Source organism: Primulina huaijiensis, unplaced genomic scaffold (genome assembly GCF_012295235.1).
Source record: "Primulina huaijiensis isolate GDHJ02 unplaced genomic scaffold, ASM1229523v2 scaffold23545_ERROPOS1600000+, whole genome shotgun sequence".
Taxonomy (NCBI): domain Eukaryota; kingdom Viridiplantae; phylum Streptophyta; class Magnoliopsida; order Lamiales; family Gesneriaceae; genus Primulina; species Primulina huaijiensis.
Genome location: NW_027355809.1, coordinates 32,425 through 54,197, shown reverse-complemented (window position 1 = coordinate 54,197; position 21,773 = coordinate 32,425). Strand labels below are relative to the sequence as shown.

Here is a 21,773-nt window from a genome sequence, read left to right as displayed (position 1 = left end):
ATAATTAATGGGCATTGCCCCGACCATTTCACACTACTAGAACCAAGTCTGTCTCTTTCAAAGAAACGGGTCCAAACCTTAAATCCCATTTTCTCTTTCTCATTGTCTGTTCGCCAGTTGCTGCCGCACAGGGAATTCAGTCACATACACGCAGGTGTATCAGGTAAAGTGGGAACTTCCGCTTTTCACGGCATGCATAACCATTCTGCTCTATTTTTCAAAACGTTTTTTGCCTCACTTTCATCTGACTCGACCATTTACCGGAATTACGTTTTCAATTGGTGAATTTAATGATGTCCGTGTTTTTCTTCTCGATGTTTGCGTAGAAAATGGCAAGTTTGGTGGAGAGGCTTCGGATTCGATCGGAACGCCGGCCCATTTACAACATAGATGATTCCGACGACGAGAATGATTTCGTTAAGAGAAATTCTGGGTCGGGCTCTTCTAATGACAAAATCGAAAGAATTGAACGTCTTGATGCGGTAGTTTTTGATTTCCTACCCCTCCCATACGTTTTTTCGCTTTCTCCTTTTTCAGATTTGTGTCACTTAGTACGTAATCTGTCCGCTTTCCAGTTATCATTGTGCGTGTTATATCTGTGTGCTTATCCACGGATCTAAATATGTTGATACGTACTTATGTTATCTTCTTTATTTGTTTTTGGGCATACACATGAATCTGTGCACGTATAATTTTGCTTCTTATTGATTCTGACTCTGTAACGGGGCATTTTCTGGAGATCGAAGAGGAAAAATCCTGGTTGATTTTCCGGAGTTTTTGGAGACCTAATTTCGGAAATTTCTTAGATTACATACTTCCTACAATGTCACATTAAGTACGGCCGTACTTGTCTCCAAAGTAAGCTATAATGAAGGGGACCAAGGAGCACACAGTTATGATGCCTACGTTCGGCATTAGGTTTGAATCAGCAAATCTGATTCGGAGAGTATAGCAATTGGGGATATAAACAATTAATGCCCATCATACTTGTGAACTTTCATTGTTGTGGCTTTTCCGGTGTCTGCTTTTAACTACCACCTCCACCCTCCCTCTGTCCAAGCCGAATAATCTTTTAGGAATCGGAATTGATGGTTGTGGAAATTAAATTGTTCGAGTGAATTTTTTTTCATGTGTGGCTTTTTTCCTTGATTGATTTGATTTTCTACACGTGCATTTAAGAGAATTATCCTTTGACTTATCTCCTATTTATAATTGGTTCCACATTGTTTATCGAACAATTTTAATCTCAATAAATCTCGATGCATAAATAATGGGGCTTCAAATTCATGCCGCAGGACTCGCATCTTTTAAAACTGTTGTTAGGTAAGGCCTAAGGGAACGTCCCTGGGAAAACCTTCATGGATTCAGGATTGGACGAACGTTTAGTAAACAACTTGTAATCTTTTCCTACTCACGAAATTAGAAAAAATGGAATCTAAATTCAATCGTGCGTCCGCATCCTTGGACTTATGTTATTATATTTCAATTAATAGAGCAGCGACGGCTTTTATGACTGGGAAATACTAAATACCATTTAAACACATAACAACGAGATCAAGGAGCATTATATAAATGCATGAATATGAGGGATACTTATTTATGACATGCAAGCTGTCCTCTGTTTTTTCTGGGTTATAAGTTAAAATCGTACGTTTTTCAAAAAAATTGGATGTATCGCAATAAATTGTGGATTTCTGTGCCTTGCATTCTTGCAATTGCAAATACATGTTCTGCTGCCTTTTTCGAGTTGCAAATTTCTAGAAATAATTTGTTTCAATGTGTGCCTGTTATTAGAAAGAAGGCCTTTGTCAATCTTGTGGCAAAGATGACAATCTTTTGAGCTGTGAAACATGTACTTATGCCTTCCATCCAAAGTGTTTGCTACCACCACTGAAGGCTCATATTCCTAGTCCCTGGAAGTGTCCTGAATGCGTATGTATCTTTATGCTCCCAATGTCAGTATGCTTAGGGATGTGTGCAATCTTAGTTTGCTTATTTAACCATGATTTTTGTCAGATCGGCCCTCTCATTGAAATTGAGAAAATACTTGACTGTGAGGTGGGTCCCACTGCTATTGACGATAGTGATGCATCTAAGCTTGGGTCGGATCAAGCTCTCATGAACCAGTATTTAGTCAAGTGGAAAGGCCTATCGTACCTCCACTGCTCATGGTATAATTTTCAACGATCTCTATTTGCCATGTAGTTAGTCAAGTTATTATGTTAAGGCATGTTCCTAGGAGAAGTATATCCTCTGTTATTTGCCTAGCTTAAAATCACCAAATCATGACCAAGCTATTACAATATGATTTCACATGTAACGTGATATATGATAATCATTAGTTGAGTATTCTTCTAGAATAATACTACCATCTAATTGAAATTCACTTAAATACTGTGCCAAAAGAAGGAGCTGAGTGAATTCCACTGTGATATTCTCATTTATTAAGCATGTCTTGTCTTATTCTTACTTATATCGTGCATCATCTGTATGTTGTTCCAGGGTGCCCGAGATAGAATTTGTTAAGGCGCAAAGGTCAAATCCTCGCTTAAAAACCAAAATAAATAACTTCCATAAACAGGCGTCTTCACCAACTAACCCTGAGGATGACTTCGGTCCTATCAAACCAGATTGGACGACCGTTGATCGGATTATTGCCAGCAGGTTTTACATACACTTTTTTGCCGCGTTGAATGAATACTTGTGATATTTTGACAAGGCCTTGTGTCAAATTTTAGTCTTGGACCTTTCATTTTTTTTTCTTTTTGAAAGAAGTCTTGGACTTTCAGAAGAACTATATATTGTCACTTTGATTGACTAGACAGGTCAATCATATTGTCGAAACGCTTTGATTGACACGTCTAGTCACCTGAAAAGGACAAAAAACCTCGTACTCTAGGAATATTTTAATTAATTATCTGGTTAGCTCGGAATCATTGGGCGACGTCTGGGAGAAGATTAAATTCAGAGTTGTGACTTGGACAACTAAGATGCCACAATTTAATCACCTGCTTGTATAAGATCTAGTTAGGGATTGGAAATTTATTTGATCCTAACGATAATGTAGTTCCCTAAATTGTGAGGTGACTTGTGGATTGCTCATCTGCAATCTTTGTAAACTTCTCTATTATTATAATAAATTCATATTTTTCTATCAAAAAAAAAAGCTTGGAGAAATTATTTGTTTCAGGCTTTGCATTCTGAATCTAGAAGTGAATATTTTGAATCAAACTGGCACATGTTTGTTCAAAGATGTTCGATTATCCTCTGCCTTTGTGTACAAAATGTGCTCAGTTGCGTTGGCGCTTTTAGAAGTTTGAGTTTTGAATGAATGTTTACCTTTATTCAGTGCTATCAATGCTTTGAGGGAATATTTAGCTTCCTCTAAAAGGATTTAATTTATTAAAGGCTGATTTCAATTAAGGTATATGACTTTATGTAGTGTCATGCCTTGTCGATCTGTATGGTTAGATCTTGAAAAAATATTCAAAATCATGGACGAAAAGCAATCGTTGTTGGGAAATCAAAATCATTCTGGCTCTCACCTTTGTGTTGCTTGCTCATCTTTTTAGTACTGCCATTCACATATTATGGCTATTGGCTACTATCATTTAACAGACTATATGAGTTGGTCGAAGGCTTTACTTCTAACTGCGGAACACTTGTTATGCTAAGAGATTTTTCTTGTCTTGTATAGAAATAAAATGAATTTCTGAACTGATGAGTCACAACACAAAATATGATTGATTTTTGAGCTTGAGTTTAATGTCGCTGGTTTTCCATGGTATAAATGATACATTGGCATTTAATTTATCGCATTAATTCCAATTGTTGTCAAATTATGGTAAAAACCAGGATTGCAGGTGAAGGGAAAGAATACTTTGTGAAATGGAAGGAGCTTCCCTATGATGAATGCAGTTGGGAGTTGGAATCAGACATTGCATCTTTTCAAAAAGAAATTGAAAGATTTAATAGCTTGCAGTCTCGATCTGACAAGATATCGGTGTCAAAACAGAAGAGCAGCCTTCTTGATGCCATTGAATCAAAGAAAAAACAGAAAGAGTTTCAACACTTTGAGAGTAGTCCTGATTTTCTTTCTGGAGGTATGCGATGCTCTGTATTTTAGTATATATATTTCATTTTGAGCATGTATAATATTCTATTTGACTCTGTTACCATCAATTAAAAAATCAAGGTTCATTGCATCCATATCAGCTTGAAGGGTTGAATTTCTTGCGTTTTGCTTGGTCCAAACAAACACATGTGATACTTGCAGATGAGATGGGGCTTGGTATGCTGTTTTGCACCTTAAATTGTCCTTCTCCGCGTTTTTTCTCTTACTTTCTCTATGTTGCAAAATTCTGTACACTAAATGTTTGTGAGCTCAGGTAAAACAATACAGAGTATTGCATTTTTAGCATCTCTTTTTGGGGAGATTCATTACCCACATCTTGTGATTGCTCCTCTTTCGACATTGAGAAACTGGGAACGTGAATTTGCCACCTGGGCTCCTCATTTGAATGTTGTAAGTATTCATAAAGTCTGGGATTATGGTAAATTAGTGTTTATGTTGATGAATAATCAATTGCTGCAGGTGATGTATCTCGGAGGTGCTCATGCTCGCTCTGTGATAAGAGAATATGAATTCTATTATCCCAAAAATCAGAAGAAGAACAAAAAGAAGAAATCTGGTCAAATAGTCAGCGAAAGCAAACAAGATAGAATAAAGTTTGACGTTCTTTTGACATCATTTGAAATGATCAACATGGATTTATCATCTTTGAAACCCATAAAATGGGAGTGCATGGTGAACAGACATTTCGTAGCAGTGCAATGTTTTTTATATCCATTTGATGCTTGCTTTTAATGTCTGATGGCATCTATTTGTAGATAGTTGATGAAGGTCATCGTCTTAAAAATAAGGATTCAAAGCTGTTTTCTTCTTTGAAACAGTTCTCTAGCAGACATCGTATCCTCCTGACCGGAACTCCACTTCAGGTATATTGTTACTCATTTACATTATGATACATTATACATTATGATCTGTGTTCGCACTCTGCTATTATTGTGCTGTTTATGCTTATCACATATTTTTATATAGAGCAACTGCTACTGTTTGTGCAAAGGCATATCAAATTTTCTGTGTTGTTACCTTAGTGCGTACTTTGTTGGATATTGTTATTAACAACTTGCAGTGAGAACTGATAATTCTACTGTGCTGGATTATTTTGCAAAATCATTGGATAATCTTGAATGAGCGGACGGAATGTGGTTTTTCGAATTATTACTGGATTGATGTATATAAATGTCAATTTATGTAGACTTGTGTGGAGTGAGGTTATTTTCAAGTGAGTCAACAATCCTTGATGAAACCAAGTTCAGATTGATGGATGATTGAAATTACTTTCTGCTGTAATTTGTTTTGGGTCCCCCCCTATTCCATTCAGGTTGCAAGGACTGATGGCCTAAATGCCAGTCTGTAGTTACAGACGAAATGCAAAATAACTCTCTGGGATGTCATATTTACACATACTCAGGAATTTTGCTTTTTATGCTATGATAAGCATGTAAATTGGTGAGACATTTCACTTTCCATTACCATCACACATGCTTTTTATGCTATGATAAGCATGTAAATTGGTGAGACACCTCACCTTCCATTACCATCCCCGTGTGAATGCTGTACACCAGTCCCTTGAGACTACGCCCTCTATTTTACGAGGTCTTTCTTGTGAAGTCAACGAGTCTCTGAAACTCTTCCCTTCATTCTATATTTGAACAGTTGTGGCATAGCTTCTTATGAAGTTCACAGTTGAAAAAATACTTGCTTCTGCCATTTAATTTGTAATGTGATTATATGACCATTGTCTTAATGAATTACAGAACAATTTAGATGAGCTTTTCATGCTTATGCATTTCCTTGATGCAGGGAAGGTCAGTGTCTTCTGACTTGATTTTTATTGTTTTACCATTAGTGAATAAATCAACTATTATTATATAAAAAATTTCCATGATTCTTTTGTTTTGTCATAATATATTTCCAGTTTGGAAGTTTAGAGGAATTCCAGGAGGAGTTCAAGGATATAAATCAAGAGGAGCAAATCTCTAGGCTTCATAAGATGTTGGCACCACATCTACTGCGAAGTATTAATTGAAACTTATCTTGTAAATTGGAACTTGTAGTTATTTTCTCGCCTTTATGACCATGAACCATCTTAAAAAAATTATATACTATTGCCAAGCATGGTAATAGCACTGCAAGACTAAATCCAAATTTTCACTGGCTTAAAAATTGACTGATTATTTACGAAGATGCATGCGTGGAATACAAGAGCCATTTGCTTGAACCTTTATGGAAACAAGTACGCATGGCTGACATGCTGTACTCCAGCATTTGGCTCACAAATGCTCGTACGCTCAATTTTATTCCTTATTTTGACTCAGTTAAACCAGCAACCTTGTTCATCTAATCTTTCTGCCCACAGCATCTATGATTCTCCTATCCTATTCAGCCTGCAAAATCAATCTGCTAGCTTCATTGTATGTTTCTTATGTCCAGTTCATCCATAATGCTTATTTTTCTCCCATTGACTTAACTGCATGTGGTTGCCATCCTTTTTTGCTGTTGCTATATTAAGCTATTTTTTTTGTTTTTCCTTTTCTTCCTAAGAAACTGGACCAATGTACTTGAGGAGTTTGCAATGCTGAAGGATCTGCAATTTTGTATTTCTACAAACAAGACTTCCTTGACAACAACTTTGATTTACAGGATTGAAGAAAGATGTCATGAAAGAGCTGCCTCCTAAAAGAGAACTCATTCTTCGTGTTGAATTGAGCAGCATGCAGAAAGAATATTACAAAGCAATTTTGACTCGTAATTATCAAATATTAACTCGCAAGGGTGGCGCGCAGGTGTGTTGTTGATTATTGTTTGTGTTCTTGTCGCCTTACTGGAAGGACTTTGGATCAAGCTTAATCTTTTTGTTGATTGCTAGATTTCCCTCATAAATGTGGTGATGGAACTGCGTAAGCTCTGTTGTCATCCCTTTATGCTGGAAGGCGTTGAACCAGAGGATGCTAATGAGTTTAANCCCCCCCCCCCCCCCCCCCCCCCACCACAACACACACACACACACACACAAAAACAATGATTTTCTCCTGAATTTTCTTGATGGAGTTATTCCTGCATTTGATACCCGCACATAATTGTGGTTTTACTAGATGTTTACTGTGTCATTCATATATTTTTGTATGAATGCTTTGACTTATCCAGATGGGATTTTTTCTGCTCACAAGATTCTCTTTACGATTATAAACAGGCAATTTCTGGAATCCTCGGGAAAATTACAGCTGTTAGACAAGATGATGGTCAAGCTTAAAGAGCAAGGCCACAGAGTTCTGATATATACTCAATTCCAGCATATGTTGGACTTGTTAGAGGATTATTGCAATTATAGGGTATTCAGATTTAGTTGAACTCGTTAATTGATATGCCAAAAATGTATTTCAAAACATGAACTGACAGTCCCATGTACTCATTAGAAATGGCATTACGAGAGGATTGATGGAAGAGTTGGTGGAGCAGAAAGACAAATTCGTATAGATAGGTTTAATGCAAAGAATTCATCCAGATTTTGCTTTCTGCTATCAACTAGAGCTGGAGGTTTGGGAATAAATCTTGCAACTGCTGATACAGTAATTATATATGACAGGTAATATAATGTTCTTGGGTTCAGTAGCAGTTATTCGCGTATTTGTATCCGAGTTTTGTATTTGGCTGATGTATCGGTTCTTTATGTCTGTTCATTGTGCTTATTTGAGCTATGTTACTTGTTGTGGTGAAGGAAAAATGGGCTGCGATTGTGATGACCCGTGCACGGGCCCTCACAGTGATTTTATCTTCCCCCTATTGCCCATTTCGTAACTTAAAAGTTTAAATTTGAGCTATGTGCAAGATTCAATATCTACTGCCTTTGAAATGTGCGAAGCTATATTTATCATAGAAACCCCAATACTTAGAATTGGGGCATCTATCATTGTTAAATCTCTCTGCTTGTGTTTTAGTACTCGTTCTTGCCATGAGTTTTTGGTAGTCTTGATAATTTAATATTGTAGGATGATCAATCCACAGAGAAAAAGCAAACTGTTGAAAAGATGTTAGTTCAAGCTGATTTATAATGCGCTTGTGTGTGTCATATTATGAGGTCACAAAAGCTCTTGACCTTATAAGTTATGATTGCGATTATGAGATTTATTGATAATATTAGTTGCATTGATTCTTTGGGATGGAGGTATCTAGTCAGTTGTGATTGGTATCATGGATATAGTTAGGTATCATAAGCAGTACTTTATTTTTTATTTGAATGTCATGAATCTGCTTTAATGTTGTGAAACACTGTTGAATTGTCCATTGTGACTGGTGAAATAATGACTTTTGTTATGCCATACACATAGCGTTATCTTAAAATATACTTATATTAATTTTGAGTTCCTGAAATTTGCAGCGATTGGAATCCTCATGCTGATCTGCAGGCAATGGCAAGAGCTCATCGACTTGGTCAAACAAATAAGGTTGTACACCTTGTTGATCATTTTTTGGCAGACTCTTGAATCTTCAATTTGTCACTAGGCTTATCAGTGGTGTGACTTTTTTTTTGCGCAGGTGATGATTTACAGACTCATAACTAGAGGAACCATCGAGGAAAGAATGATGCAGATGACAAAAAAGAAAATGGTTTTGGAGCATCTTGTTGTCGGGAAGCTCAAGACACAGAATATAAATCAGGTAAAGATGTCATGTGATAGTATGCATAGTTTTTCCTTTTCACCATGACATTGAAAAGTATAATCTCAATTTGAAGGTACGTACTGTATAACAAAACTGCAATTTCTATTACAAGTGCAATGTTATTCTAGAGTATATATGAAATAAACATGTGAAAATAGTCTAGTTAGTGTAATGTACCACTCACTATAAGTTTCTATTCACAAAAATTTCAGAATATAATTAATTCCTATGGAGTATTTAATCTCAAATGTAAATTAGATTTGTCAGTGTAAGCGTTATCTTTGTGTAAGTTTAAAAAATAATACATTGGTGGTCATCTTTGTCCTTATCACGTAGGCACAGATCTAAATTGAAATTTCCAAAATTTAAATTACCCTCTCACTTAAATTGACATGTTCCAAAATGGTAATCTTATAGAGGCTAAACGAATATGTTGGATTAATTTTAGTTGGACGAGGATAAATACCCTAATGTTTCTTCCTTGTTAGTTGCTGATATGTGGAAATGATATGCCATTTGTCATAGGGGCCGAACCACCCAAAATTTCCCCTTAGTTTAGTATGTCAGTGAAACTGAACCTGTACTTGTATAATACTAGAGAGCCAAACAGCATTTGGATGTTTCCAGGAAGCTGCTTTTGCTAGAGGACATGGTGAGAGTGTTCTGGAATGATGAGAGTGTTCTGGAAAGAGATTTGTTTCAGTTTCAATTTAATCTCTTTGAGCGAATTATTTTCTTTTCTTCAAGGACATGGCATTCATTACCGTCCCACTTCCACTTCCACTTCCTTCCTGAATGTTAATATGGTGTATTCTTCCAGTAATATACTGCTTTTGAAGACCTAGCCAACTCTTTGGGAAGCATCACACCCCCTCGTGTGATTTTGATACTCTGAATTACGGTCATGAGAACTCCTTGGTTTCCTAAGGATAGAATCAGCGAAGAAAGATTTTGTAACTGGCCATTTTGGTATCCTGGATAAAAGGAGGACTGCTTATTCTTCCAATATTATCCAATTTCTGTGTGCAAATTTCCTAGCCGTTATTCCTTAGCCAGATTCTGTACACTGTTTTAGTCTGAATCATTCCGTAGGCATGGAGGTTTACTTATCTCATGAGGTAAAAACCTAGAGATTAAAAGTGATTAAATGCCCAATGCACTGCAGCCTATTTGGCTTGTCCATCCTTTCACCTGTTTCTTGCCCATTAACACCAAGCGGTAATGGTGGTGATGAAGGCAGTGGGGAAACGGGGAAATAGAAATTAATGAGGCAAAAGATCAAGTTTGGGATTCCTAAGGTGAAAATACATCTCTTTTAGAGACATTTTTATGGATAAAGGATAAACAGGAATCATAGAGGAGATAAAAAAAGGATAGAGATGAGGAAGAAGGTGAAGAAAAGAGGAGGAAATGATGGGTATGGTGGGAAGTTGTGCCGGCGGTGGACAATAAAGAGATGAAGAGGAAATATGATAGGGTGTTTTATGGAGTATGGGTTTAAACGAATCAAGTCGGCTCATAATGTGTTTGATTGATATTCAAATTATAGAATTTGAGCCGAACGCGAACATGTTTTTTCGAGCCAAACTTGAGCTCAATTTTTTTGTTCTATAGGTCGTGAGCCGTCCGTGAGCTTTAATATTTTATTAATATAATATAATTATTAAATAAATATAATTTCAGTATTTATTTTAAAGTAGCTTGCGAATATGTTTGAATATTTTGAGTTTTGAATCGAATTCAAGCCAAAATTAGTAAAATTTCGAGTTTCGAATTGAATTTGAGCTCAAATATATCTAATTCTAGCATCAAAATTTTTTTTGTATTCGGCTTGATTTGGTTCGTTTACACCCCTGTTATGAAGTAGAAAAATTGGGTAGGAGAGAAATCATGATTAGTTGTGACAAAAATAATTAAAAATTATTTTCTGATGTATATTCATCAAATTACATAAAAAGTACGAACGATCCTTTTATTAATCTACGCAGCCAAACTAAGCAACAATGTATCCCTTTATTACTTTTAAAACACAAGGTTCGGATATTTTTAATTGTTTGTTGTACATGAAGTAATCAGATTGTACCACATTCTCATTTATATTCTTGTGCTGAGACACTTTGACTTTGCTACAGGAGGAACTGGATGATATCATAAGATATGGCTCAAAAGAATTATTTGCCGATGACAATGACGAATTGGTAAAATCTCGGCAAATTCATTATGATGATACTGCAATTGATAGGTAAATCATCTACCATTCCCGAAGATTCCTTTGATGCGATAAAGTTCATGTTTTTCATAATAAATCTGAACCCGTAATTGAATCTAGGTTACTTAATCGCGAACAAATCGAAGATGAAGAGTCTTCATTGTATGATGAAGAGGAGGATGGATTTTTGAAAGCCTTTAAGGTGTGTAACTTTCTTAAGTATTAGTATATTTTGTTGTTACAATCTAAACCTTATCATTGAATCACTGAGGTTACAATTGGTTCGAAGGATGATATTATTGAATTATTAGTAAATAAGTGATAAAAAATTGAAAGACAAGGACATGTAATATGTGGTGATAAAATAATGTTATATTTGGTTTGATTTTTACGAATAAGATTAAGGAGGGATTGGCTGTATAAAATGATTTTATTAAAAAATGAACCTAACATGGTTTAAGCTTAAAACCATCACTTAATCCCACCTTATCCCTCATACAAAATGCAGCCTGAATGTAAGATTTATGGGGTTCTTCTGCCCGTTTTTGGTGTTCCGATGGTTCATGAGCGTCTTGCCATCAAGATTCTAATGTGTGTAGATGGATCTATGCTCGTCCATGTCCTTGAGTTAATTATAACAACAATTGGAAACTCTATATCATACCCCACACGATATGATATTATGGAGCATCTCAATCTGAAAATTTTGATGCTTATAGGTGGTTTATGTATTTATGATTTTGCTATGTTTTCTAATGGTAAGATACCTGTGATATTTCAAAGAAGCCAATGCTAGCTTTTATATCCATTGTTGTTAGCAATATGGGAAAATATCAGGTTTGATTTTCCTTAATCAGAACTGTTTCATTCATGGATTTTGGAGCTACTTTTGATAATTTAAGGATTTGCATGTCTGTTTGAAGCTTTTGTAATCATCAAGCGCATGCCTCAGGTAGCAAATTTTGAGTACATTGATGAAGTAGAATTGGCAGCAGAGGAGGAAGCACCTGCAATACCAGCAGAATCTAAAGCACCTTTAAACAATCCTGAACGAGCAAGCTACTGGGAAGACCTTTTGCGAGACAAATACGAAGTGCAAAAAATAGAAGAGTTTAATGCTATGGGAAAAGGAAAGAGGAGCCGCAAACAGGTTTTATATTTGAAATGTCAATTCACTTGAGTTACTTGCTGACAAATGCTAACAATATGATAGAATTTGGAATAATTAATAGGAAGAGAATAAATCAAACACAGAAGTTTAGTGCTTTGAGTAAAGTAATGAAAACCTTTTTCATTTACCGTTACGTAGTTATGAAAACCTTTTTCATTTACTATTACGTAGTCATGTACTTTTGCCATAGTTTTGTGCTAGGTGTGCATGATATCTCAATGCTTATATTTTTTTGTTTATTTAAGTAAGAGATGAACTTTTTGTTATGCCTGTTATAAATTCAATGTTTCGTTTTGTCATTTTTATGGTATTTTACTTTTAGTCCTTGTTTACAACTGAATCATGTCTCTAATGGAGGGAATTATTGTCGTAGAAAATCTGCCAAATGGTTGGCGAGGAGCATATGCCCTGAGAATTTAAGATTGAAGAATCTTAGGAGGATGTAGATTTTAATGACCTAACAAACCTGTAGTGCTCAAGTAGTATTTGTACAAAATTAAGAATATCAAGGTCTTGCAATTTTTTTCTTATGGTTCAGACTTCAGATTTCTCACTTAGGGTTCATTTAATAGCAAGAGGGGTGGGGGAGGGATAGGGACAAGGAAAGGGAAGAGGTCCCATTTCTTCCCTTGGGAGAGGGTATGTATTCATACCACCTTTTGAAACGATGGATGGGAAGGGTAAGAAACGAGGCAAGTCAAATCTGTCATAGAAAGTCCATGTCAGTTTCCAAAAAAAAAAAACAGTTTCAAAAAAAGAAAGTCCTGTAAGTCCAAGTATGTCTCATTTCTTTCTTTTTTTGTGATATCTGTCATCTGTTACGCATGCAATCGGCAATCCTCATTGCAAATATCAGATTTATCCTTTTTGGAAGTGTCAAATTAATCCTATCACGATTCAGTTTAAACTGTGAACCGAACTTGGGACATACAGAACTAGAGGTGGTGTTATTTTTTACTTGAAAATAAGATGGAAACCTAAAACTTACTGTTTGATATTGTTTCTCAGAAATTAAAATTGAAATGAAATCAGAACCGAAAACCTAAGTCCTCAGTCCTTGGGTCATTAAGGTTCCGAGGATAAGTAGATGGGTTAGCCTATATGATTTTAGTTACTTGATTTATACAATAAATAGAACTTTGTTTTTTTAGCAGTTAGTAAAGAATGATTCATCGTATAGTATAATTTTTAAATAACTAAGCTTAATAAGTTTGATATAGTTTGGTGGATTTACGAGCTGGATTCTTGTGTTTTTATTGGCCATTTAGTTAAGGGAGTAAATTTTGGCTAAAATCCAATCAAATGATTCATCGTATAGTATAATTTTTAAATAACTAAGCTTAATAAGTTTGATATAGTTTGGTGGATTTAAGAGCTGGATTCTTGTGTTTTTATTGGCCATTTAGTTAAGGGAGTAAATTTTGGCTAAAATCCAATCAAACCATAGCCAGATGGTTTTGGTTCTGGCTTCACTCTCCATCATAAGGAAAATTGATTGTTGAGGAACCATGGTCAGTTCTATAATATCGAGTGAAAAGCGGTCATTTGTGTGTTTCTTTTCCGTTCTCTATTCCCAAGAAATGCTAAAGTGTTCCCTAGCGATGTGGCTTTCTATTGTCAAATCTAAAACGTACTTGTGTAAATTGCCTTTGCTTTTGGCTGATTTGCTTAATTGAGTCCTGGTCAGGTTATGGTTTCACTTTCTTGAATGCTGAATATTCCAATTTTCTCAAGCTGATTCTCTTTTCCATCTTCCTTTGGGCCATGAGTTTCCTGAGTTCTGATTGATAAAATAATACTTTGAGATTTTGGGTAACATCATAATATCTTGTATACCATTGCCCTTTATTACTTATTTTGTATGCTGAATTACAGATGGTATCTGTTGAAGAAGATGATCTCGCTGGTTTGGAAGATGTAAGTTCGGATGGAGAAGACGATAATTATGAAGCTGAGTTAACTGATAATGAAACAGCTTCAACTGGAGCTGCAACTGTTAGGAGACCTTACAGAAAAAGAGCTCGTGGTATAGGATTAAATACAGATTATGCATCAGTTGGTAGTATAAATGCAGCAATACTATCTAACTTTTGTCCCGTTTGTTATAATTTATTGGCAGACACTTCAGAACCACTTCCTTTGATGGAAGGTGAAGGGAGATCTTTTCGAGTTCTTGGATTTAACCAAAATCAGAGGGCTTTATTTGTCCAAATTTTGATGAGGTTCCATATAGAGTATTCCTTACATATTGTGTCATTAAATGCCATTTTTCACTCTCCTTCATTTCTTGCTTGCTCCAATATTCTCTGTATGAGATTTTTGTTAGATTCATGCAATATGAAAGGATAATGCAAGCAATTCCTAATATTCCTCACAGATTTGGCGTAGGGGACTTCGACTGGGCAGAGTTTACACCACGTCTAAAGCAGAAGACTTATGAAGAGATTAGAGAGTATGTGATTATTACTCCAGCCTACTTCAAGTCCTGTGTTTATCTTTTTTTTTTATACGAAACTAAACTTTATTAAAATATTAGGTCAGATTACAAAGGAGAGTAATCCACATTACATGTTTACAGAATTTAAAAAACAGTTCTAAACTAAGATATGCGGCATACAGACTTCCAATCCCTAACCAAATCAGAAATAAATAAGTGATTAAACTCCGGCAGTATTGTGGTCCAAGTCGCAACCCTGAATTTGATCTTTGCCCATACGTCGTCCAAAGACTCCGTCGAATCTGTGAATATTCTATTGTTCCTCTACAACCATAGTGACCAAAAAATGCCGTGGACTACCAAAAACCAAAAGCTCTTATTCTTTCTTCCGGTGGGGAAAACAGTCTCCATAATAAACAAGTCCCGGGCTTTTCTTGGAAAAGTCCATTCAAATCCCAACTCTTGTATCGCTTTTGTCCAAATTTCACTCGAGAAAGAACAATGCAACAAGATGGTCCTGATTCTCCTCATGTTTCCGGCATAAACTACACCATTGCGGGCATAATGCACAACTAGACCACCGTTTTTGCAACGAATCGCAAGTTGGGAGTTTCCCCAACGCCACTATCCATGAGAAGACTTGAACCTTGTACGGGACCGGTATCTTCCAAATATTATAGTAATACGGAAATAAAGAGAAAGCTGTAACCGGGAAAAAAGAATCGTAGAAAGACCGAATAGAAAAAGACCCGGACGAGTCCCCCATCCAAACTCTAAAATCATCAGTGCCCCGCTCGAACCTAACCGTGCCCAATACCCCTAAAAGATCACTGAATTCATCTAATGCTACCTCATTTAAGGCTTTCTTGAAACGCACATCCCAATGAAAATTAGTATTGACTCCAAGATCGTTTACATCTAAAAAAGAACTAATTGGTTTATTAATCGATGTGGAAATGTAAAACAGAGAAGGAAAACGCTCTTTGAACGATAAGATCCCTCCCCCACAATTGTCTTCTCAAAAACGAATGATTCCTCTTTTTTTAACACTGCCCTAATCAAATGATGGATAGATGAGTAAGACCGAGAGATAAATTTCCAGGGGCTTTTAAATGTTGTGTTCCTAGCCAACCTCACTATTTCATTCGCGATCAGGCAGCAATCCAAAATTTGTCTTCCTTTAATAAATGCGCATGGACTCTCTGCAATTGTATTTTCCAAAACATTCTTCAATCTGTTAGCCAAAACTTTAGCCAAAATCTTTTACAAACTCATTGTCAAACTGATTGGTCTAAATTCTTTAACCTTGATTTCTTGTTTCTTTGGGATTAAGCAAATGTAGGTTTCATTTGTAATAACATTAACAATGCCACCATCAAAAAATTCAGCAAACACCTTCATTAAATCTGCTTTGATCGTATCCCAGCACTTTTAATAGAAAGCCATTGTAAACCCATCCGGCCCTGGTGCTTTGTTTTCATCGCAATCGAACACAACTTTTTTAATCTCATCCTCAGAAAATGGATTCTCCAAATCCTCTGCTTGAGTCGTAGCTAAGGGATTCCACTCCAACCCGTCGAAACCCCCACCCTTCCCATCAGATTTCCTGTAAAGATGTCTGTAGAAACTGATAATGTTCTCCTCAACCTGTTTCTCTTCCGTAACCACAGACCCATCTTCCAACTCCACTTTATCTATCATTGATTTATTCCTACGATTCTTGAGTAATGCATGGAAAAATTTTGAGTTCTGATCTCCTTCCCTCAGCCATTTCACTTTTGCTTTTTGACTTGCCATCTGAAATCTTCTAAACGACAATACTTTCAGTTCAGACCTTACTTTGTTTCTTTCCTCTTGAAGATTTTCAGACCAAGATCCCCTAGCCTCTAACTCATCTAAGTGTTTAATCCTATTAACCACCTCCGTGTATCTAACAGACTAACACCCACGTCTCCGAAAACCTCTCTGTTCCATTTAGAAGCTTCAACTTTGATTCCTTTGAGTTTCGTCGTAAACTTATACCCTTCCCACCCCCGTGTTACCCCATTATTCCACCATGACCTAACCAAATCTTTGAATTTTTGATGGGACAGCCAAGTATTCTCAAATCTGAATGGAGCAGGACCCCACTTAAACTTAACGGTATCAAACAAGACTGGACAGTGATCAGATCTGGGTAGTACCGTTTGTCTGAATGTTGGGAAAATGTCCATCCAACCCCTCGAAATGAGATATCTATCTAGTCGGCAACAGATCGGTTCAGCCCTGAAGTTTGACCACGTGTACTTCGCGTTCAGGAATGGGGGGTCATGTAATCCCAAATCCCCAATCAAATCATGTGGTACTGGAAAGGCTGTTCATCTTTTCTCTCGTATTTCTAACCACATTAAAGTCACATCCCAAGCACCATTTGTCTCCGCAAATAGAATGCAACCCAGCTAATTCATCCTAAAATAATTCTCCTGCACTTTGCTAAAATGAATTGATCTTTTTAAAAATTATCTACAATACTTTTCTTATTTATCCCTTTAAAAAGTTACACAATAGTTTAAGCTAGCTGTCAACTACTTTTGGTCATTAAATCTTCACATATCATCACTTCCTCCAAATGTATGTATAGGAGCTTTCTCAGATTGGTTGCCTAATAGGATAGGCGAATGCGAATGCGAATGCGGATGCGGGTAACCCTAAAGGCATAATAAAATGATAGTGCTGCACAATTTACATTTTGATTTTATCAAAGTTGGTGGGCTAATATTTTTTGTTTGGTGTCAAACATACTTTGGGCTCTTTCTATGTTTCACAGTACATGTACTGAATTCAATTACTTTCTATACAGTTATGGGAGGCTTTTCTTATCACACATAGCCGAAGAGATAACGGACTCGCTTACATTTTCAGGTAATTAATTGTACTAATATTTTCTGCAACTTCAACGATTATCTTTAAAACTCTCTTGGTGCAGAACCTGTTTAATTATTCCATTCTCTTGATTGCAGATGGTGTACCCAAAGAGGGACTGAGGATACAAGACGTGCTTGTTAGGATTGGAACATTACTTCTTATTAGGGACAAAGTAAGTTCCACGATGCTATAAAATAATTATCACTGCCTCGTACATGTCTCTTGTGATTGCAACCGAAGAATTGAATACTTTAGTTAGTTGGTTTCCTATGTCTTTGTTATCTCTAGTATCAATAGGTATGAGAATCCATGTTGCTGTAACCTACTGCATGGATGCACCGTACTGGTTGCATTGTCAAGTTGCATTCATGTGACACCTAAAATTAATTCTCCGATGGATTCTAATTAGCTACTGCCTGGTGTTTTAAATGTATAGACATTCTTCTTCTTCTCCTTTTTTGTTCTGCTGACCTCAATAAATTTTTCCTTGCATGATTCTCTTTAAGGAATTAACCCTATTTAAAAATACAACATTCGCTATGGTGTATGTAACTGTGCTTAAGGTACAAAATCACCTAAGTTTCTTAAGCTTGGCTGTTTTAGTTGTGATGTTAGTGAACTGTCCTTTAACATATACCCCAAAATGAAGTGTATTATTAGAGGTGGCTTTCACCGTTCATGTTTATACTAAAGTTCTGTTAGTCCCCATACCAAAGTAGGTATGCAATACATGGATTGACAAGGTTTCCAAGACCTTTTAGTAGTTCATTGCTTGCTTATGATTTTCTCTTACATTTGAAAGCTTGTCTTTGACTTGGCAGGTGAGAGCTTTATCAAAGGAGGGCGCTATTCTTTTCACAGATGATATTATATTTCGCTACCCGGGATTAAAAGTAGGAAAACTTTGGAAGGAGCACCATGATCGGTTGCTATTGCGAGCATTATTGAAGTACAACCTCTTTCCTATTTCTTCCATGCATGCTAACATCAAGTCTCATTAGCTGGAAAAGCAAAGATAATGCTGACAATATAGTATCCTAATAATGTGGAAGGTGTTGATGGATATTGTGTCAAAGGTTTGAGTATGAGGAATAAAATTGTTTGGAAGAAGAAATAATTGTGAATTTGTGGCCCTTGATGCAATAAGTTTTGGCAAATTCATTAAGATGGCTAATTAAATATGGCAGGATAGTGTTTTCTTTTCCTTACCAATTAGGTCTCTTCATATTATATTTACTCGCTGACTTAAATTTTGGGATTAAGCAGGTTATGGCATTTTTATTTGATTAAACACACGATTTTCTTTTTAACTTTCCTCAAATTCTATGTGCATTATCATGATTTTCTTTTGTTTGTATGGACGTGTAGACATGGTTATGGAAGATGGCAAGCAATTGTCGATGACAAGGACTTGAGATTCCAGGAACTTATCTGTCAAGAGCTGAACCTTACTATGATCAATTTACCAGTCTCAGGAGCTCCCCAAGTACAAAATACTGATTTAGGAACCTCTCAAACACAACTTCATCCATCAGGGACTCTGCAGGCTCAAGCGTCTTCTGGAATTCCTCAAGCATATGGGCCTACTCCAAGTCTGTCTCCTGCACATAACGGTGCAAACTCAGAACATGTTGATGTGACTGGTAATCAGGCAAAGGGAACTAATGGTGCCAATGATTTTGGAGCTGATGTTCCACGTGGAACTCCTGACACTCCATCCCGAATGCAACTTTTTCAAGACCAATCTGTGCTATATCATTTTAGAGAAATGCAGAGGAGACAAGTTGAGTTTATTAAGAAAAGGGTGCTGCTTTTAGAGAAAGGACTCAATGCAGAGCAACAAAAACAATATTTGGTAAGTTCTTTTAAGTTCCCTATTAGTTTATGGTTGGGATCTTATTAGATTATAGCTGGATTTCCATGTCTAATGAGTAACAGAAACAGTAGAAAAGTGTTTCCATTGTAATTGTATGAAAGGGTATTAGAGTAGTATACAAATCTTTACTTATCTTGGTGCTGTTGGGTCTTCACTGGCCATGAGATGTTTAGGGTTGTCTTCTGTTTGTTTGAAGTTTAATTAATTGATAAAATTCTCATTACTCCATTTAAACTGCAATTTGATTTTTTGAACATGAATTATACTGTTTGAACAAGATTATAATCTCAGGGTGACGAGAAAACAAACATGCCAAGTAATGTGACAGGGCAGAAAGTCGCAGATGTGAAAATTCCAAGCTCCAATGGATTGGATTCCCAGATGACCAACCAGTTGCTTCAAGTTGAAATTATTTGTATGTGTCTTTCCTTTTTCATTTCTTTTCTTTAAGTTTCTGCGGACCAATGAGAAAATTGAATTTTAACTTTTCCAAAATTCATGTGTTTGGGGATTGGACTAATCTGGTAAAACTGGTGGTTAGAGTTCTCACTTATTGCATGGACGTATCTCAGGCTTTGTTTGTATGTTCTCTCGTGCATGGTTATACCCAGGGAGATTAGCCATTTGACTATGCATTGTTTTATATTATAAGACTTGTCTTTTTTTTTTTTTTGCCGATCGGCTGATTCTTGACATCTGCTGCAATCGTGAATTGAGGTGAGATTTGTTGAAACTTATGTTTGGGTACTCTGAAACTTTTTCTTTCAATACAAGTTTTGATGAATGTTTTCTTTCTTGTGATATGCCTAGAAATTGCAATTATTGTTAACCCTTACATTAGGTTTGCATGTTCTCTCTGATAAGACTATACGACCTTTACTAATTCAGCTCCCGAGGAAATTCTGAGTGCTGCTTGTGATAAAAGATCAGATCGCTTGGATATGGCCAGGCTCTACAATGAAGTAAGTTTGTTATATATGTATTTAAATTAAGTTAACGGAAGTAGTGTCACAATATTTGTAAATGCTGAGACGAGCTAGTTGGATATATTATATGACGGAAGTGGCATCACAATATTTGTAAATGCTGAGATGAGCTAGTTGGATATATTATAAAGGGGCTGTTTGCAGATGTGCAGGGTTGTTTTAGACAATGACCAAGATTCAGTTGAAGCATATTTACCTAATAGACCGGCAAGTTTGAAAGTGAGAAGAAATTTGGGTGGTTTAAAAGAATTTAATGAAGAGATAAATCACATACTTTCAGCAAAGCAACAATGTTCTCCAGGCCTTGAAACTACTACCGCCTCTGCTACACCCACAACTGCAATGGATAATATTATGTTCGGAGTTGTGAATATAGGTACAGAAGCAGAAGTAAAAATCAGCATTGAAAATATTAATGCTTCGTCAAATGGGAGTGAAGGAGCTACAAAAATGGTTGTGGATGACGTTACTTCTTTCGAAAGGAAATCAGACATGTTTTTGGACTAGCCGGCCAGCCGTATCTTCTCAACTCTATTATAAGTATTCTATTTCGAAAAACGGTTTGATTATGAATGACTGACTACGAGGGAAGTATCATTCTTCTTTCTTTTAGGGTAAAAAACTTCATCAAATCAATGGGCTGTCTTGTGTAATCTTTTCAAGACTTGATTACTAATATCTTTATATTATTGACCTGGACTCCAATATGGTGCATCTGTTTTCCGGTTGGTGGTTATGATATGCTTTAAACGATTATATATATGCCCACGACAAAAAAAAAAAGTAGCAAGTGCAGATAAGCACGGGTGATTTAACTGAACACCAAATGTGCGTGAACAAGCGCGCACGCTCAACTAATTAATTGCGAGTGGTTGGATTTGAATTGAGTTGAATCCATTGTATAGATGCGCTATGTGGTCATTATTTCCCTGCGTAGTCTGTGCTGACCGTGTATATCTTGGTGTTGTCCATGATGTCAATCGAGAGAAGAAATTTGAAAAACACTTCCAAAAGAGCTACCTTTTTTACCCAAAACAAAATTTTTATGTTTTTTTAAAAATATTTGTAGATTTCGAGTATTTATGTTATGGTTTTTAAATAATATTGTTAGACGGTATTGTATTTACCTGCCTACAAAATTCAACTATAAAAGGGATATTTTTTATTATATTTTATTAAATTAGGTTGATGAATAGGTGAAACGATATATAAATAAATACATAAATTCTGGACTCAAGTTCTAGGGTAATTTGCAAGCTACTCAGTCGTTGGCTTGTCCACAAGCTACTCTGTTACCGATTAAGTGGTGTCTCGTTCACAATTTTGGGATACGAAGGGAAAGAACGGATTTGAGCCTTTGGGTTTTATTTTTCCAGTGAAAGCTGAAGATTCTAGGTTTTTT

At 36.2% G+C, this 21,773-nt stretch overlaps 1 protein-coding gene across 1 annotated transcript; it reads left to right on the top strand.

Annotated features, from left to right (window-relative positions):
• On the top strand, positions 1 to 21,076 carry LOC140967049 (CHD3-type chromatin-remodeling factor PICKLE-like). Its single transcript, XM_073427400.1, has 31 exons — positions 1 to 163; positions 327 to 482; positions 1,795 to 1,932; positions 2,017 to 2,171; positions 2,503 to 2,664; positions 3,856 to 4,103; positions 4,196 to 4,291; positions 4,389 to 4,525; positions 4,595 to 4,807; positions 4,891 to 4,998; positions 5,884 to 5,934; positions 6,045 to 6,144; positions 6,770 to 6,912; positions 6,996 to 7,088; positions 7,315 to 7,458; positions 7,543 to 7,712; positions 8,505 to 8,571; positions 8,663 to 8,785; positions 10,921 to 11,030; positions 11,118 to 11,199; positions 11,950 to 12,147; positions 14,044 to 14,194; positions 14,288 to 14,390; positions 14,546 to 14,620; positions 17,445 to 17,506; positions 17,605 to 17,681; positions 18,331 to 18,458; positions 18,878 to 19,364; positions 19,677 to 19,800; positions 20,274 to 20,347; positions 20,516 to 21,076. Exons 2-31 carry the CDS (start codon positions 330 to 332, stop codon positions 20,876 to 20,878), a joined length of 4,335 nt encoding a protein of 1,444 aa, XP_073283501.1. The 5' UTR covers positions 1 to 163; positions 327 to 329; the 3' UTR covers positions 20,879 to 21,076.
• The last annotated feature ends 697 nt before the right edge of the window (positions 21,077 to 21,773 follow it).

What these genes read in the sequence shown, in the direction of transcription:
- LOC140967049 (XM_073427400.1), top strand. Translation starts at nt 330, where the DNA reads ATGGCAAGTTTGGTGGAGAGGCTTCGGATTCGATCGGAACGCCGGCCC. An exon ending in GGGCTCCTCATTTGAATGTT is followed by an intron (nt 4,526 to 4,594) that starts GTAAGTATTCAT and finishes CAATTGCTGCAG; the next exon opens with GTGATGTATCTCGGAGGTGC. An exon ending in GGACTCGCTTACATTTTCAG is followed by an intron (nt 17,507 to 17,604) that starts GTAATTAATTGT and finishes TCTTGATTGCAG; the next exon opens with ATGGTGTACCCAAAGAGGGA.